This window comes from Pan troglodytes, chromosome 6 (assembly GCF_028858775.2).
Source record: "Pan troglodytes isolate AG18354 chromosome 6, NHGRI_mPanTro3-v2.0_pri, whole genome shotgun sequence".
NCBI classification, from domain to species: Eukaryota; Metazoa; Chordata; class Mammalia; order Primates; family Hominidae; genus Pan; species Pan troglodytes.
In genome coordinates, this window is record NC_072404.2 from 138,054,801 (window position 1) to 138,075,888 (window position 21,088).

Here is a 21,088-nt window from a genome sequence, read left to right on the forward strand (position 1 = left end):
TTCTTAATCATTGAGAATTAGCTAACAACTATAAGGTAACTAATGTTCTTTTTGTAATTTCATACAACAAAAAGAACATAAGGAAATGAAGTCATTCCCAAACTCTCAAGAGCAACACATTCCCTGTGTGAAGTTATGTATGAAAGAATCAGGTACCATTCTGTCTGCTAGATACAAAGCTTTTAAAGAACTCTCTTATAGCTACCTTCTAAATTATGCATTAAAAAATCTGACTCACAAATAGCAGTTTTTCATGGATTCTTGTAGAACAGTTATAAGGGTCTTAAAAATGCATTTCCCAAATCACATTTTCCTTTGAAAACTTAGAACAGGAAAAAGATGAATGAGTTAATTAGATATAAAATTACCCTATATGAACTGAACTACACTACATTAAATAATGGATCAAAATGTTCAAAGGCAAGAACATAAGAAGTTTAACCTCATACATAAAAACCATGGGACTTCTATAACCTAGAGAATATGCATATATATTCTTTAAGTATATATACACACATATATGTACATACATAAGTATATATATGCTAAGTATATACATACACACATATATACGTGTATATGTGTATATATACACACGTATATATGTGTATATATGTATATATATATACACATGTATACATGTGTATATATACACATATACACGTGTATATACACTTGTATATGCGTACATACGTATGCATACACGTGTATATGCGTACATACGTATGCATACACGTGTATATATGCGTACATACGTATGCATACACGTGTATATATGCATACATACGTATGCATACACGTGTATATATGCGTACATACGTATGCATACACGTGTATATGTGTACATACGTATGCATACATGTGTATATATGTGTATATACGTATGCATACGTGTGTATATGTGTATATATACGTATGCATACGTGTGTATATGTGTATATATGTATGCATACGTGTATATGTGTATATACACGTATGCATACGTGTGTATATGTGTATATATACGTATGTATATGTGTATATGTGTATATATACGTATGTATATGTGTATATGTGTATGTGTATATGTGTATATGTATATGTGTATATGTGTATATATTTAGCGTATATATACTTATATATATTTAAGTATATATACTTATATATATTTATGTATATATACACATATATGTATATATATACTTATATATTTAGGTATATATGTATATATACTTATATATTTAAGTATATATGTATATATACTTATATATTTAAGTATATATGTATATATACTTATATATTTAAGTATATATGTATATATACTTATATATTTAAGTATATATATACACATATATGTATATATATACTTATATATATTTAAGTATATATATACTTATATGTGTATATATATACTTATATAAGTATATATATACTTATATAAGTATATATACGTATATATACTTATATAAGTATATATATACTTATATAAGTATATATACGTATATATACTTATATAAGTATATATATACTTATATAAGTATATATATACGTATATATACTTATATAAGTATATATATACTTATATATACTTAGAGAATATATATGCATATTCTCTAGGCTATAGAGATTATATATATATATATATATACACACACACACTAAGATACATATATCTCTACTCTAAGATACATATATCTCTAAGATATATATATATCTCTCTCTTGGGATTTTGCTCTTAGTTAGATCCACTGGAAAAAAACAGCGGTAATAAAGAACAAGTTCACTGTGCTTACTGTGAATATCACTGCCCCCTGCTATATATGAGATATATATAAACATGAAGATACATATATGTATATATATAAAACAACAGCAATAATGTGGCAAATTTTTGCATGTAATGAAATATTCTTTAGTATTTCATTTGGTATTAACATTTCATCTTCTGGAAAAAAGGAATGAGCTATTATTTTAAAATAATTATTTACTAACTATACTTATCTCAATAAAATAGTTGAATATGTATTCAAATTAATAGTGAATAATGCTGAGATTAAAGGAGTTTATCATTAAGTAAAGTAACAAAGACACTATCACTTTTCCAAAACTTTCCCAGAGCAGATTTGAACTCGAGTTTCAACATAATAAGAGTTCAATTTATACAGCACTTGCATACCAAAAACTGTCCTAAATTTTTATAAACATTATCTCATTTGAACCTCAGAGCCATGTCTCGTCCTCATCTTTCATTCTTTCATTTACTATATGTAAGTGCCCAACAATAGGAAACACAAGTAACATTACTGTACATACGGTACAACAGTACAAGCATTAATATTTATTTGATGTTTAAGTTGTTAAAATGCAGTCAAAGAGGCATATGTAAACATCTACAATGCAAAGTACAATATGACAGGCTTTGGGGTTATAATGGGGAAACTGTAAGCTCTTCATACATTTTTTCTCTCCCCCAGTATAACAAAAGTGAACAGACACAGGGGCAGGAAGGCTTTCTGAAGGAGGTGGAATTTTTCATGGGTCATGAAGAATGGAGAAGTAGGAATTCCAAATGAAGAGAATAACGTGAGGTAAAATTAAAATCCAAGAAAATACATGGTGTGAACTAGGAACAGAGAGTAATTCACTTTATCTAGAACACAGACTATAAAGAATTGTTACATGAGAAGGAACAGTTGAAATGCAGATGGGGCCACACTGAACACCACAACTGCTGAAAGCTTAACCAAGGAGTATAAATTTCATTTTTTTCCCTATATTCAAAGTTCAGTCATGATGAGATCAGGAAGGTGCTTCAATGATGTTTATCTAAAAACAAAAGTATGTAGGATTAGAAGGAGAAAGTAGGTAAGAGATTACTGTCATGCTCCCTATGTGAGATAATGAAGTCTCCAGCTATGGCAATGGCTATGAAATAAGACAAGAGTAGCAGATAATGTAGTATTATAGAGGAAACAGCAGTATGGAGTAATTCAGTTGGAAAGGCAATAAAAAAGGAAGGGCTTGTGATTATGAGTCAGAAAGGTGAATATGACATTAATAGAAGAACTAGGTATTGGATGAAAAAGAAAGTGACATTTAAATCTATTGAATTTCAGAAGTTTCATATCCATCAGTTTACCATGGGTTTAAGTGACACAGTGCGAAACGAGGAATTGATCTACCTAAAAAAGGTGGATAGCAGGGGGCAGTGGTATTCACAGTAAGCACAGTGACCTTGTTCTTTTTTACTACAGTTTTCCAGTGGATCTAACTAAGAGCAAAATCCCAGTATGTTCTAAATTCTCAAACTCTACAAGGTAGTGAACCTATCTATATTTTTCAAATCCTATTGCTCTTCGTATCTGACCATGTATACAGAGAGTACACAAACTTTTGACCATGGTTCATAGACTGAGATTTAAGCCTTGTTCATCATATATCAGAATCATGAAAATACTTTGCACGTAGGCAATGAAATAGTTTTAGACATTTAATAGTAATAATAGAAGTCTTTCTGCCAGTTTGTAACAAAAAGCTAGAAGTAATCATTGTCATCTATTACATAAGTAATATTCTGCTAAGATAACATCAGTTGGCCCTGCTCCATCTAAGGTGATTAGGGAAAATGGAAGCATTTAACTTTTTTCTAGTTTAAAGCAAAGATAATTTAAGATATTTTGAACCAAGAAGATATTAATCAGATAAAACGCATTAAATATCATTGATACTATTTTGTGAGTATACATAAACACTTTTGCCACAGCCTTTTCAAAATGCTTTAAAAAAAGCTTTATATGAAAAATGAGAAGCTGTGCTGATCAGAACAAATAAACAATTGAAAACAAAGTCTAATGCTGTGAGCCTGACATATAGTGTCAAATAAATTTTTTAAAATAAATGATTCAATGTACTGTATAGAAGGAATTTATTGAATATATAATGTTCTTTGTTACTGGCTGATTTTCTGAAGCTTTTCATCTTAACTATTTCCTTACCTTGTTAGTTCTTCTCTAAACCCACCTCAATCAGGTTTGCTCTCAACCATCCAAGGAGTCTGCCCTTATCAAAGTCAATAGTGTTTTCCAAGTTGACAAATCCAAAGGTTACTTCGTTGTCATCTTACCAGACTTGGCAGCAGGTGGCATAGACATTAGCTTTCTCCTCCTTGAAATGGCTTCTCTTGGATTCCCTGATGCCTCACTCTCTAGTTCTTCTCCCACCCCACTGTTTCTTTCCTCTTGGTACAACCTCTAAATCCTTGTGTCCACAGAACTCTGTCCTGGGCTCCTTTTCTCCTTGAGCTCTAGACCCTCCCAAAGGGTTCTGAAGATGTCCCATGGTTTAAAATACTAATGTTATCTAAATGATTCCCAAATCTGTTAAAATTAAAATTTAAACAGATTAAAATTCCAGACTTCTATAACCAGCCATCACCTGCAATCTCGACATGGACAATCAATATTTGACTTCAGCATACACAAAACAGCACCCTTGATCCCCTCTGCCCACCCCACCAAAATAATGTTGCTTCACAAGAAGAGGAACCGTCATACACCAAGAGCCTAGAAAAGTGCCTGAGTAGAACGGGCACTGTGTTAAAACAAAAATACCCTAATCAGAGAAGGCACATCATACTATGCTTAATATAAAAGCTCCAGCAGGTAAACACTGACGATCCCTAGATTCTGCCAGAAATTCCGACACTTTTATCTTGTCCCTTTAGAGAGCAGGTAGTTCAGTGTTTTGACCCAGGCCATAGTTCTCAAGTGTGGGAGCACAGTGGAATTCCAAAGGACAATACAGAGTGCAGACCCAAGAGGATGCAAAAACAGTCTCCTAGATGAAGTCCAGCAGCCTAAGAACTTCATAGGCAACACAGAGGTAAAACCAGGCCCACAAGCAAAAGATCTACAGCAGAACAATGTGTGGTGCTTGGAGAGATTACTTGAAGGGCTAATATGTAGTTCCTGTTCATTTTAAACAACACTGGCCCATGCCCACAGTAGGGTGAGGCTACCTGCAATTCATTCTTCAGATCACAGAGAAGGAGCTTTCCAGACCCTCAATTTGTTCCAGTCATTCCTTTGCTTATACCCCAACAGTGTTCTCTACCACAAGGTAAATTCCAAGCTCTTTGATCTAGTACATAAGGCCCTAAATATTCAAATCATTTCCTAACTTTTTAGCCTCTTCGGCTACTCCAGCAACACACACCATACCTCCCTAACAGATTCCAATCCATTTCATGATCCTCATGCCTTTGTAAAAGCTGTTTTCTCCCTCATGGTTAATTTTGTGTTCATCATCCAAAACTCAGAATTACTGTTTTCTTAAAACCTTTATTAAACTTCAATTAAATGTCCAAGAAAGAATTGGGTTCCCACACTCCCAAACCAGCTCTATTTCCTGGCACCCAACTAGACTGTTCCCAGCTTCCCCTACATTAGATGTGACCACAGGACAAAGTCCTCAGATGGAATGTCAGGCCAGCGGTCCTCAATTCTCACTGTGCACCAGCATTATATGGGAAAATTATAAAAAAGAGGCATTGGGCCTGACCTCCACAGACCATTTCACTTAGTCTGAGGTAAGGCCCAAGTATTAAAGCTCTTCTATTCATTCTAATGTGCATACAAAGTTGGAGAGCACTAAAGAAATCCATGCCAACTATCCAATATAAATGAAGATGCTGCCACCCATGTGCTCCTGCTGTACAGTATACATACTCCCAGTAATGCACTGATCAACTATACCACTACATTTCATACATCTATATGATTTATACATCTATACCATTTATAAAACTATACAATTTTATACATCTGTCTACTGACCACATATGAATGCCTTGAGGGAAGGAATCAAATCTTGTCATTTATATATTTTCACTGCTTAACCTAGTAACTGACATTTTTCTTAAGTATTCAATGAATTTTTTTTTTTTTTTTTTTTTTTTTTTTGAGAGAGAGAGTCGCACTTTGTCCAGCGCAGGCTGGAGTGCAGTGGTGTGATCTCGGCTCACTGCAACCTCTGCCTCTTGGGTTCAGCAATTCTCCTGCCTCAGCCTCCCAAGTAGCTGGGATTACATGCGCGTGCCACCACACCTGGCTAATTTTTTTGTATTTTTAGTAGAGACAGGTTTCACCATGTTGTCCAGGCTGGTCTGGAACTCCCAACCTCAAGTGATCCACCCACCTCAGGCTCCCAAAGTGCTGGGATTACAGGTGTGAGCTACTACGCCCGGCCAATGAACATTTTTGAATAAATAAAAGAAAAAATATATATCAAATATATAATTTTAAATTTGTTAGAATATTTTCATTAAACAACCATGAAAAATAAAGATACAGTTGCTTATTATGCTTGAAACAGTACACCCATATAATCCTTTCTTATTTATTAGTAGTTGAGAATAGACTTTGAAGTACTTCAGCAAAAACACTTTCTTTTTAGTATTACTACCACAAAGATGTGATCTCTTTGTAAAGCTGTGTTCTCTTATTTTTAAAAAGTGGAAAAGTTGGGATAACTTTCTAATTTCCATGGAGCAGAATTAGATAAAGAAGAAAAATCTAAAAATAAATACAGGAATGTCTAAAGGTAATCTATATTCATTATCTAGGGAGATGCTGGAGAAAGCAAAGACAAATTCAACAAAACATTTTAGCAGAAACCTTATTTTAGAATATTCTTATGTAACTCTTCCACATGTAAGCCAAAGGTAAGAAACAAAATAATCCACAGCCAAATGGAGCAACACTAATAAAGCCTATAATTTAATTTGTTAGGAATATGTTAAAATTACACTGACAATTTAAAAATTTTTGAGAGCGGAAACTTAATACTACCAGAGACTCAAATTCATTTTAGTAAAATTAAATTCATCCAATTTACATTATGATACATTTATTTACCAAAAATTTAACACATATATAAATATTATGGCCACTCCAATGATTAATTTCAGAATTTCAAAAATTATATAACAATCTAACTATTCTTAAGATCTTGTTTTTCCCTTGCTACATCCCCAAACACAAACCTGCCATTTAATACATTTACTTAAATATTCTCCTCAAATGTTTTGAGATTTTAAATGATATATATATGAGAAAAATATACTCCTCCCTAATTTTCATTACCATGGCATTTATTTTTCTATTTTGGAAGTCATTTTTAAAAGTCATTTTGAAAGGTATCCAATGTAACTGTCAGTAGAATGTGCTATTATTTCTGCTGAAGTAGACACATTACTGTATGTTAAATGAAACCTATTATCAATCACAGGCTACTAGTTGGAAAAAAAAAAAGAAGACAGTGGTGGAAGTCAGTCCCCAGTTTCCTTTGGGGATTCACATTTCTCTCCCTGTTTTCTTTCTGCACACGTTGAATGAAGATGTTCAAAATGGTTAATGCCTCATGGCTCCTGGACTTCTAGGGGAAGACATCCACGGTGACCACAGCAACTGCCTATTTATTGATTTCTTTAAACTCTTAGACTCAAAGCACTTAATCTCCAAAGCAAAAACTTCTAGGGAAAAGAAATCATAAACTTGAAGCCTACTTTTTAACCATTCACAAATATTTCTGCTTATCCCTTACAAATACCCAAACAGTTCTGTGATGTTACTTAACATGGGTGATGTAGTCTTCAGACATGAAGAATTTGAGTCGGAGGAGGGATAAGTGAACAAGATCTCAGTTAACTTTGCTTTGACACTTGGGTAAATCTGGGTGAGTCGCTTTCTTCGGTTAATGGAATGAGATTATAAAAGATTAATGAAAGCTGCTTTTGGCAGAAAAGAGCAGGGTCTAGATAGCTATAAAATTTAATCATTTTAAGAGACAAATATAGAAGTTAAAGGAGAATTATAGGAGTAGATATGGTACTATGTATCCCACTCTTCAGACTCTGTTCATTTAGGATTGCATGCCTCTCTATAGTCCATAAGATGCTTACCTACCTCTGTTAATATCTCAAATACAGCCCCATCTCCTGCTCATACTCCAGTAGTCAATGATGTGAAGTTCCCCAAAAAGCCATGCATTTCATGCCTGCATTCTTTGCATGTGCCTGTCCCTCTGCCCAGAACACCTTAGCATCTACTCATTTTGGAGAACCTCTTCATGATGTATCCAGAACCAGAGATTAACCACACCACTGTAGCATTTACAACAGCATTTTTTTCTATAAACCTTGCAAAAATCTAGGTTTTATCTGTCTCTAGGTTCCTATTATTTAACACAATGCCTAGTGAAAACTCTCTCTCTCTCTCTGTCTACATATATATATATATATATATGCTCTGCATGATTATAGATAATGGGTTAACTAATTAATTTGAACATACTGCATTACCTTATGTCATATTTAAAAATAACTTTTCATAAACACATTTGTTTTAGGAAAGGCAGTTGATTAACTGGTACCACTTAAGTAACAGCATTTTCATTTAAAAAAGTGAAATAAAATTATTCTTAGTAAGACTATCAAATATACAGTTTTAATATTATATAACACTGTTTCTCTAAAAGAATATATATATATTTGAAATTAACTGCATTTCCTTAAAATATTCCAAAATTAAACTTTCCACTGACAGATTATTCTTCCTTCACTCCTGTTCCTTTTTATAATATCCTGAATTCAACTAAATCACAGCTAACAATTTCAGATTCTTGTACTGTTATGCCACTCATTTTAGACTGTACATGTTGTTCTTTACTTTTTTCTTAATATTTTGTTCTATGAATGCGCACCACTGCAGATACATTATTTTCAAATCAAAGAATCCAAAGTATGAAATTTTATTAGCACAATAGCTAATCTAGGTGCTACTTACATTGTTTTTATTCTTTTTTATGTTTTCTTGATAACAATAACAATTTGTCTTTCTATTATCCCTAATTTCATATCTTAACTGTGGTATGTGCTATCTTCTTAGTGTTTTAAAAGTTTCCTTCATGCCTTAATGTTGATAATACGTTACTTGCTCTGACTCAAAGTAATGTAAATAGCCTTTTTCAGAAGAGAGTTTCCTGTTTTTCCACTCCTGATGCTAATCCTGAAGCTCTGGAACAAAGGATATTACCAAACGATGGCCATCGATGTCATGCGGCAGCCCTGGCAAGGCTCCCTTCCCATTCGTGTCCTTTCTTTCTTGAGTTGCCAGAGATTGCCTGGCTGCTGCCATCCTGCACATTTCACCAGAACAGCCCTCGATCCTGAGCTTCTGACTCTTAAGCAAGCAACATCTTTGAGATTTTCTAGATTTGTGCTGCCAAAAACAAGGGGCCACACAAGGGTAAACACATACAGAAGCGACACTGTTACAGTTAGGAGGAGTCTCAAAGCTTTTCCTGAAACATGGAGAAGGTGGGGTAAATCTCATAGACATACACCTGAGCCAGGTTCCAGTAGCTCCATTGGCTTTAGATCCTACCTGCCTCCCCAAGGCCTGCTCTTCTATTTCTCTTCTCAGGCTATTCCTTTCTATAAAGAACAGGCTAGTTTCTGTGATTTCTATTGCTTTGCCTTATCTTTTCTTTTTAAGCTTTGTTGGAATATAACAAAAGAAAAAATATACAGGCGTACATCATTTTATTGAGTTTCTCTTTATTGCACTTTGCAGATATTATGTTTTTTTTACACATTGAAGGTCTGTGGCAATCCTGAGTCAAGCAAGTCTATAGGTGCTATTTTTCCAACAGCATGTGCTCACTTCTGTGTCTCATTTTGATAATTCTCACATTTCAAACTCTTTCATTGTTATTATATCTGTTAAGGTGATCTGTGATCCGTGATCTTTGATGTCACTATTGTAACCGTTTTGAGGCAACATGAACTGCTCCCATATGAGACAACAAATTCATTCAATAAATGTTATGTGTGTTCTGACAGACCAGCCATTTCCTCATTTCTTTCCCTCAGCTCAGCCCTGTCTATTCCCTAAAACACACTAACATTGAAATTAGGCCAATTAATAACCCAATAATGGCTTTTAAGTGTTCAAGTGAAATGAAGAGTCGCATATCTCTCATTTTAAGTCAAAAGCTAGAAAGGATTAAGCTTAGAAAGGCATGTCATCAGAAGAGACAGGTCAAATGCTAGGCCTCTTGCACCAAACAGCCAAATTGAAGGCTATGAGAAAGGTAAGGAAGCTGCAGAAGAAAAGTTTGAAGCTAGGAGAAGTTGGTTCATGAGGTAAAAGGCAATAAGCCATCTCCATAACATGGAAATGCAAGGTGAAGCAGCAAGTGCTGATGTAGAAGCTGCAGTAAGTTATCCTGAAGATCTAGCTAAGATCATTGATGAAAGTGACTACACTAAACAACATATTTTAATGTAGATGAAACAGCTTTGTGTCAGAAGATGCCATCTAGGGCTTTCATAGCTACTGAGAAGAAGTCAATGCCTGGTTTCAAAGCTGCAAAGGACAGGCTGACTCCCTTGTTAGTGGCTAATGAAGCTGGTGAGTTTAGGTTGAAGCTAAAGCTCGCTTACTATTCTGAAAACATGAGGGATTTGAAGAATCATGCTAAATCTACTTCGCTAGTGCTCCATAAATGGAACAACAAAGCCTGGATGACAGCACATATGTTTCCAGCATGGTTTACTGAATATTGAGACTTCTAAGAAAATAAAGATTCCTTTCAAAATAGTATTGCTCACTGACAATGCACTTAGTAACCCAAGGGTTCTGATAGAGATGTATAAGAAGATTCACATTGATTTCATGCCTGCTAACATAACATCCATTCTGCAGCCCATTAATCAAGAAGGAATTTTGACTTTCGAGTCTTATTATTTAAGAAATACATTTTGTAAAGCTACAGCTACCACAGATAGTGATGGATTGGAGCAAAGTAAATGGAAAACCTTCTGGAAAGGATCACCATTCTAGATGCCATTAACACACTTGTGATTCAAGGGAGGAGGTCAAAATGTCAACATGAACAGGCATTTGGAAGAAGTTGATTCCAATCCTCACAGACGACTTTGAGGGATCCAAGACTTCAGTAAAGGAAGTAACTGGAGATGTTCTAGAAATAGCAAAAGAATTAGAAATAGAAGTGGAGCCTAAAGATGTGACTAAATTGCTGAAGTCTCATGATAAATCTTGAATGGATGAGGTATTGCTTCTTTGGACGAATAAAGAAAGTTGTGTCTTGAAGTGAAATCTAATCCTAGTGAAGATGCTGTGAACACTGTTGAAATGACAAAGGATTTAGAATATTTATATAAACGTAGCTGATAAAGCAGTGGCAGGGTATGAGAGGACTAATTCCAATTTTGAAAGATGTTCTTCTGTGGGTAAAATACTATCAAACAGTATCACATACTATTCAGAAATCTTTTGTGAAAAGAAGAGTGAATCGCCATGCAAATTTCATTGTTGTCTTATTTAAAGAAACTGCTATAGCCAACCTAGTCAGTAAGCAGCCATCCACATCAAGGCGAGACCCTCTACCAGGAAAAAGATTATAACTTGCTGAAGGCTCAAATGCTTGGTAGCATTTTTTAAAACAATAAAGTATTTTTAAATTAAGGTACATAGGTTATTTTTTAAACATAATTCTATTATACCCCTAATAGACCACAGTACAGTAAAACATAAATTCTATATGCAGTGTGAAATAAAAGAAAAATTGTGTGACCTGCTTTATTGCAATATTCACTTTGTGGTAGTGGTCTGGAACTGGACCCACAATATCTCCAAGGTATGCTTGCATAGCATTCAGGAAAAAAAAAGTGTCTTGGCTGCTCTCTAAACAATTTATTTTCATAATTTCTGTAAAATAATTATTATTATATGTCGTTATTTACAGGGGTACTCTTTATAATTTCTTTTTGTTTTAAAATCAATCAAAAATAATCCTCAAGCTTTTCTTTCAAATCTCAGAACTGAAAGAAATTATAGTTTTAGTTCAGACATATAAAGAGCTTGGAAGTCATCACTCCCATCCTCAGAATAAAAAGTTGGGCAAGCTGCAAATCATTGACTTTTCTTGGACTTCTCAGAGAACTGAGTGTGCAGGGGAAACCACTAACCAAAATCTAGAAAGATGGGCAAATCCAGAAAGACACAGCACGTGGAGCAGAAGCTGCTGTGTGCCATGAGTGGTAGGAATATTTACTTGTCTAGTAATTTAGAAAAATTACTATAAGCTGGGTGCAGAGAGTAAGAAATTCCTGGAACCACAATCATAAAGAGGCTCCCAAACTTTGCTGGACTTTCCTTCCAGTTACCCCACAAAGTTCTCATAGTGAGGATCCAAAAAAGATCCCTGTATGGCCATGGCAGAAAAAAAGGGGGAGAAAGCCATTGTTCAATCTCCCAGATCCTTCTCTCTAACAAAAGCAGAAAGGTTTTGCCTGAGGGAAACACTGAAAACTTATCCCAGGTGGAAGAAGAGAATACCACCCCACTCCAGCCCTCTTGAGTCACGTACTGAAAAGCAAAAACAAAAAACAGAGAGAACAGGAGACAGGACTTCAAAAAAAGAGACTGGGAAGCTGCATCCAGGGAAGAGAATGAAGAACATGGTAGTAGGAGGGAGCAATCCTCCTAGATCAGGGACAGAAACACTTATGAAGGTTACAGGTCCACTAAAAGACGGAGATTTAATCAGATTAGAGGACACTCCATCTCTCCAACACTTTACCACAACACCAACACAGCTCCAGGATGACAAGAGTGGATTGGTGACAGCTAAAAGAGGTGCAGGATGTAGACTTTCCCTGGGGCAGAGTCCTTAGGGAAGCCCAGTCAAAAGGGGAGACAAAAACAAGGATACTGGAGGAAGCTGAAGTTTCTCTTTTGCTGTGCAGAAGATCTTTAGTTTAATTAGATCCCATTTGTCAATTTTGGCTTTTGATGCCATTGCTTCTGGTGTTTTAGACATGAAGTCCTTGGCCCATGCCTATGTCCTGAATGGTATTGCCTAGGTTTTCTTCTAGGGTTTTTATGGTTTTAGGTCTAACACTTAAGTCTTTAATCCATCTTGAATTAATTTTTGTATAAGGTGTAAGGAAGGGATCCAGTTTCAGCTTTCTCCATATGGCTAGCCAGTTTTCCCAGCACCATTTATTAAATAGGGAATCCTTTCCCCATTTCTTGTTTTTGTCAGGTTTGTCAAAGATCAGATGGTTGTTTATGTGTGGTATTATTTCTGAGGACTCTGCTCTGTTCCATAGGTCTATATCTCTGTTTTGGTAGCAGTACCATGCTGTTTTGGTTACTGTAGCCTTGTAGTATAGTTTGAAATCAGGTAGCGTGATGCCTCCAGCTTTGTTATTTTGGCTTAGGATTGTCTTGGCAATGCAGGCTCTTTTTTGGTTCCATATGAACTTTAAAGTAGTGCTTTCCAATTCTGTGAAGAAAGTCATTGGTAGCTTGATGGGGATGGCATTGAATCTATAAATTACCGTGGGCAGTATGGCCATTTTCACGATATTGATTCTTCCTACCCATGAGCATGGAATGTTCTTCCATTTGTTTGTGTCCTTTTTTTATTTCGTTGAGCAGTGGTTTGTAGTTCTCCTTGAAGAGGTCCTTTACATCCCTTGTAAGTTGGATTCCTAGGTATTTTGTTCTCTTTGAAGCAATTGTGAATGGGAGTGTTCATTCGTGATTTAGCTCTCTGTTTGTCTGTTATTGGTGTATAAGAATGCTTGTGATTTTTGCACATTGATTTTGTATCCTGAGATTTTGCTGAAATTGTCTATCAGCTTAAGGAGATTTGGGGCTGAGATGATGGGGTTTTCTAAATATACAATCATGTCATCTGCAAACAGGGACAATTTGACTTCCTCTTTTCCTAATTGAATACCCTTTCTTTCTTTCTCCTGCCTGATTGCCCTGGCCAGAACTTCCAACACGATGTTGAATAGGAGCGGTGAGAGAGGGCATCCCTGTCTTGTGCCAGTTTTCAAAGGGAATGCTTACACTTTTTGCCCATTTCAGAAGTTGCCATCAGAGTGAACAGGCAACCTACAGAATGGGAGAAAATTTTTGCAATCTACTCATCTGATAAAGGGCTAATATCCAGAATCTACAAAGAACTCAAACAAATTTACAAGAAAAAAACAAACAACTCCATCAAAAAGTGGGCAAACGATATGAACAGACACTTCTCAAAAGAAGACATTTATGCAGCCAACAGACACATGAAAAAATGCTCATCATCACTGGCCATCAGAGAAATGCAAATCAAAACCACAATGAGATACCATCTCACACCAGTTAGAATGGCAATCATTAAAAAGTCAGGAAACAACAGGTGCTGGAGAGGATGTGGAGAAATAGGAACACTTTTACACTGTTGGTGGGACTGTAAACTAGTTCAACCACTGTGGAAGACAGTGTGGCGATTCCTCAAGGATCTAGAACTAGAAATACCATTCGACCCAGCCATCCCATTACTGGGTATATACCCAAAGGATTAGAAATCATGCTGCTATAAAGATACATGCACAGTATGTTTATTGAGGCACTATTCACAATAGCAAAGACTTGGAACCAACCCAAATGTCAATGATAGACTGGATTAAGAAAATGTGGCACATATACACCATGAAATACTATGCAGCCGTAAAAAAGGATGAGTTAATGTCCTTTGTAGGGACATGGATGAAGCTGGAAACCATCATTCTCATCAAACTATCGCAAGGACAGAAAACCAAACACGGCATGTTCTCACTCATAGGTGGGAATTGAACAATGAGAACACGTGGACACGGGAAGGGGAACAAAACACACTGGGCCCTTTGTGGCGTGGACAAGTGGGGAGGGGATAGCATTAGGAGATATACCTAATGTAAATGATGAGTTAATGGGTGCAGCACACCAACATGGCACATGTATACATATGTAACTAACCTGCACGTTGTGCACATGTACCCTAGAACTTAAAGTATAATAAAAAAATTAAAAATAAAGAGATTAATAATATGCAAAAAAAAAAAGAAGTTTCTCGTACTTATGGCTACAAGAAACATTAAACATTAAGCACAGCTCAACTCCTACTCAGATTAACATAAATATTTATATGAAAGCCTTAGTTACCTCAGTTCTCAGTTCTCATTACCTAATATATCTGGCTTACAACAAAAAATTATGAAGCATGTCAAAAGCACAAAACCAAAAGAAACACAATCTGGAGAGATAAAGCAAGCATCTGAACTAGATTCAGATATGAGACAGATGTTAGAATTATCAAACAAGGAATTTAGATTACTATTATTAATAGGCTAAGGGCCCTAATGTAAAAAGTTGAAAACATGCAAAAACAATGCATAATAAAAGCAGGAGACGGAAACTACCAAAAAATCAAAAGGAAATGCTAGAAATAAAAAAAAAAAACACAGTGAAAGAAATGAAGAATGCCTTCAATAGGCTCATTAGTGGACTTGACATTGCTGAGGAAAGAATCAGTGAGCTTGAAGACATGTCAATAAAAACTTCCCAAACTGAAATACAAAGAGAAAAAGAGTTGAACAAACAGAACGGACATCCCAGGACTGTGGGATAACATGGGTAACAGAAACATGGGTGACATAAACATATCTAGAATACCAGAAAAAGAATAAAGAGGGGATAGGACAGAAGGAATATTTGAAGTAATAACAGCAGTGAACTTTCCAAAATTAATAATAGACACTGACCCACAGATACAGGAAGCTCAGAAAAACACCAAGCAAAAGAAATACACACAAGCACACACACCCCTAGACACAGCATATTCGAACTGCAGAAAAATGAAAGAAGGAAAAACTCTTGAAGGAAGCCATAAGGGGGAAAATAACACCTTACCTCTAAAGAGTAAAGGATAAGAACTACATTAAACTCATCAGAAATCATGCAAACAAAAAGACAGTGTGGTGAAATTTTCAGAGTGCTGAAAGAGAAAAAAAAAATCTAACAGATAATTCTATATTCAGTGAAATTATACTTTAAATGCGAAGAAGAAACAAGGACTTTCTCAAACAAAAACTGAGAGACTGCATCACCACTAAGACATGTTAAAAGAAGTTCTTCAGAGATAAGGAAAATAATAGCAGTAAGAAATCTGAATCTACATAAAGAAATGAAAGAGCATCGGAGGAGGAATAAATGAAGGTAAAATACATATAATCTTTTATTTTTCTTATTTTTAATTGAGCTAAAAGATAATTGTTCAAAGCAATAATAGAAAGAATATATTGGGGGTTACAGCATATTATAAATGAAGTGAATGACAGCAATGCCACAAGGGATGAGAGGAAGGAATTGGATATACTCTATTATGGAGTAGCTGCAGTACACATGAAGCCTTATAGTATAGTGTTATCTGATGGTAGGCTTAGATTATTTAAAAATATGTATTTTAAACTCTAGGAGAATCACCAAAATTTTGTTTTGTTTTTTTAAAAAATGTATAAGCAGTACACCAAAAGACACAAAATGGAATTCATATAAAGTGTTCAATCAAAATTACAGAAGGCATAAAAACTAGGGGAGGGCAAAGAACAAATGCATGGAAGTGGTAAAAGCTACAAAGATTTTAAAATTTAATCCAACTATATTAGTAATCACCTTAAATATGAATGGCCTAAACATACCCATTAAAAGACCAAGATGATCAGTCTGGATTTAAAAAAAAAAAAAAAAAAAAGAAAACTTCCGCCAAGCGCTGTGGCTCACACCTGTAATCCCAGCACTTTGGGAGGCCGAGGCGGGCGGATCATGAGGTCAGGAGATCGAGACCATCCCTGCCAACATGGTGAAACCCCATCTCTACTAAAAATACAAAAATTAGCCAGGCATGGTGGTGTGGTGCCTGTAATCCCAGCTACTTGGGAGGCTGAGGCAGAAGAATCACCTGAACCCAGGAGGTGGAGGTTGCAGTAAGTTGAGATCACACCACTGCCCTCCAGCCTGGACAACAGAGGAAGACTTCGTCTCGGAAAAAAAAGAAAAACTTCAAGACCCAATTGCACACTGTCTACAAAACATCCACTTTAAAAATAAAGACTTATGTTAAAAGTAAACAGATGGAGAGAGAGATACCATGTTAACTTTAATAAAAAGAAAGCTGGAGTGGCTGTATTAGCTTAAGACAATGTAGACTTCAGAAAAAGGAAAATAATCAGGGATAAAAAGGAATACTACATCACGATAAAGGAGTCAATTCTACAATAAAACATAACAATCCTACTGCAAATATATGTACCTAATAGAGTATCAAAATATATGAGACAAATACTGATAGAACTGAAAGGACAAATAAACAAAACTGCTATTTTTTATTGTTGTTCAGGCCAACTCTGAGCAAGAACAAAGCCACTGTTACAGTTGGAGATCTGAATTGCAAGTAGGTTTCAAATCACGGAAGACTAAAACCAGGGTGCCCACAGTCCAGCTGATTCTCTAGTAGGCAGACAACTTAAACATATTTTAAATTAATAACATAAACTCATAGGAACATGGAAATATATTTTATAACCTTGTAACATCTAGTATATTCTAATCCATATGTAATAACTCATTTAGAGGTCTTATAATATCTTTGTGTTTTAAAATCAATCAAAAATAATCCATAAGCTTTTCTTTCAAATCTCAGAACTGAAAGGAATTATAGCTTTAACTGAGACATATAAAGAGCTTGAAAGTCATCACTCCCATTCTCAGAATAAAAAGCTGGGCAAGCTGCAAATAAATGACTTTTCTTGGACTTATCAAGTCTTATCTTATATAGACTTTAGCCACTACAGAGGAAAAAATATGTTTTTTCGCTCAACTTGGATTCCCTAATACCTACAGAGGTTTTGGACTTGAATAAAGCTCAACAAATATCTACTGAATGTCTGAATCTGAGTTTTCCCACTAAATTATGTTAATCAACATTTATTTGTACAAGTAAGCTACTGTTTCACTAAAAATACAAAGTTCCAGTTGAAGTTATCTTTCAAATAGAAGATTTTGGTTTTATAGTCATCTTCCACTATTACCAAATAACTACCTGGTTTCATAAAACAATGAAATCAATTACAGTGAGTACACAAATTGTTCACAGGGTTAAAGTGCCTCAGTGATTTACTATTAACTCTATTAATTTGTTGATTTGAAATGATCCACAAATTACCAATGCAAAGTAACCAATATGGATATAACACAGAAATTCAGAGAAGATTTGCAAAAAGATTAAAAACAAACATGTACATTATAGAAGTGTAACTCTTAAGGTAACACAAAAATTTTTAAGTGTCAGAATTTTATCAATTTAAGTTTTATATTAGGGCATAGTTAAATAATTTATACCCTTAACATAAACAAACAAAATGCAAATATAGAAGGACTACATTATTAGACAAATCATTGGATCTAAAAAATGAAAAATGTGAAACATGATTTTATACCTCTTCCCCCGCTTTTTTTTTTTTTTTTTTTAAGACGAGTCTCACTTTGTCACCAGGCTGGAGTGCAGTGGCACGATCTCAGCTCACTACAACCTCCGCCTCCCAGGTTCAAGCAATTCTCCTGCCTCAGCCTCCTGAGTAGCTGGGACTACAGGCATGCACCACCACGCCCAGCTAATTTTTCTATTTTTAGTAGAAACCAGGTTTCACCATGTTGCCCAGGATGGTCTCAATCTCCTGACCTCATGATCCCAAAGCACATGGTTACAGGCGTGAGCCACCGTGCCTGGCCTTTATCCCATTTTTGTATGTATAACTAGAATAACAACTGAAGAGAAAATATAATATTGACTCTGTCATCTCTTTAAATTACATAGTTCAACTATCATCCTCAATTTATTTCAATCTGGGTGAGTTAAATAAAAAAATTTGAAATTTCATTACTTCCACACAACTCAGAAGATCAGCATCATATCTTTATAAAATATTATTTTGCAGTGAGAAATACCTATTTATTACAATTTGCCAAGCTTCTTCAGATAGGAGCTGATTTTCCTTTTACTCTACATGGCATGGCCCATTAATACCTAATAGGCACAAATCTAATGTCCTACAGTAGGACACATGGGGATGATTATTTACTGGATAAGAAGTACTGATATTCTTCTCCTTCTACCAAATACTTTTTTCAAAACTTCTCTCAAATATCACTATGTGATTTATTCAAATTCAATTTTGCTCAACTTTCCAAGTAAAGTGATTATAGCAAGTAAAGGACATCTTCATAGGCTTGTAAATACTTCATGTTCATTCCACGAGTCAGACAGGGGAAGGGAAAATATCAGAGACCACTTACCTGACATGCATTATAAAGGAGCTGGTGTTCTAGTTTTTTAATACCCAGAATCTGCTGAAACATTTCATAGAGTTGTTCCTTGCTCAGAATAAGTTCAGACACTGCACTTAGGGCCATTCTATTTGGCTGTTTGCACAAGTCCTCTTCACCTCTGTAAATGGCATCATATTTGGCTATCCATGAGCTCAACACCGTCTCTTTGCTCAAGCCATCTATTTCTGGCAAACTCCGCACACGTTTTTCTATGTTTTTCTTAAATACTTCTCTGAAGTCATTAGCAGAACACCCTCCACTCTGAACCATTCTGGCCACTCGGTCACTCTTTAGAAAAACCTGAAAAAAAAAAAAAAAACAATTACAATTAGGTGTAGATGCTAACACCACTTGCTTTAAGCAATCCAGCCAGAGTTTCTACAAATATTTCAGCCAAATACTCCACAATGATTCAAAATGTTTTATAATACATGGTAACTAATGTCATAATGTTGGCCCCAAATCTCTCTAAAATGTTAAAATGTTTAGGAGACACAGTATACAGTAAAAAACACCAGTAAGATGGTTTACTTTGACCTGTATGTCTCCCACCTCTACAAGGAAATCCTTTAGAGTGACGTCCTTATGAATGTGATTCATGCTCTTATACATAGACTCCAGAACTCTCTCATGCCTTCCACCACATGTGTTCAGAGTGAAAGGACAGCTGTCTGTGAATCAGGAAGCAGGTCCTCACAGACACCAAATTGGCTAACACCCTGATTTTGGACTTCCCAAGCCTCCAGAACTGTAAGAAATAAATGACCATTGTTTATAAGCAAAAAAAAAAAAAAAAAAAAGATGATTAGGAAAACAACTGGAGATATGAACCCAACATCCATACCTGTGTCTGAGAGTTCTAGCTGGTTTTTCAGCAGGGAAAGAATCATGTATCATTTGAGTGTGGACTTGATGATCAACAGTAGGGTAAGTCTAGTATCCAAGTCAATATTCATCATATGTAATTTTTACTCAAAATTGCCCAACAGCTGGGGGGTTAGAATATACCTGTCCCCATCCCTGATTTTACCAGCTCTGCAACTTCTCACACACTTATCATAACTAGAAAGAATGGAGGCTTGAAAAGCAATACCTCTAAGGGACTTCTAATTGTCCATTACTACTGGAAAAAAATAAAATAAAAACAATAGAGAACCATAGAGTAAGATGTTCATGAGACAGGTAGCAAGGGTTGGGTAAAAATAAGTACAGTAATAAGGTCATATTTGGGAAGAGACACCAGAGATTTGGCCTTAAATCTCTCTATTCTGCTAAGTTATGTATCTAAGTATCAGTTAAGATTCATTAAACATCTATTATGCTGTCAACATTCCTAAGAATCCTCTATAAGCCATATAAGACTGCTTTTATTCTTGCTTTATTCTTTCTATAATGTCAAAAGACTCTCCCAGAAAAGCCTGCAGGACAATTTAATAGAACCTCCATAAATTATATGCTGTTATTGAGCTTACAGAACAAAAATTCAAGTCAACTTTTTTTTCTTTTTTTTGAAACAGGGTCTCACTCTGTGGCCCAGGCTGGAGCCCAGTGACACTATCACAGCTCACTGCAGCCTTGACATCCCAGGCTCAAGCAATCCTCCCACCTCAGCCTCCCAAGTAGCTGGGACCTGCAAACACACACCATCATGCCTGGGCTAGTTTTTGGGGGGTTTTTTTTGTTTTTTTTTTTTTTTGTAGATATGGGGTCTCACTTATATGACTCAGGCTGGTCTCAAACGCCTAGGCTCAAGCAATCCTCCTGCCTTGGCCTCCCAAAGTGCTAGGATTACAGGCATGAGCCACCACACCTGGCCTCAA

At 35.4% G+C, this 21,088-nt stretch overlaps 1 protein-coding gene across 11 annotated transcripts in view; it reads right to left on the bottom strand.

Moving 5' to 3' along the window:
- Window positions 1-21,088, bottom strand: part of CADPS2 (calcium dependent secretion activator 2) — a 567,091-nt gene that overhangs the window by 325,756 nt on the left and 220,247 nt on the right. For all 11 annotated transcript variants that reach the window (XM_009454114.5, XM_001146755.6, XM_054687681.2 and 8 more), the window contains exon 3: window positions 19,236-19,568. In XM_009454114.5, coding sequence (XP_009452389.2) covers window positions 19,236-19,568 — 333 coding nt within the window. The remainder of the gene's footprint in view (window positions 1-19,235; window positions 19,569-21,088) is intronic.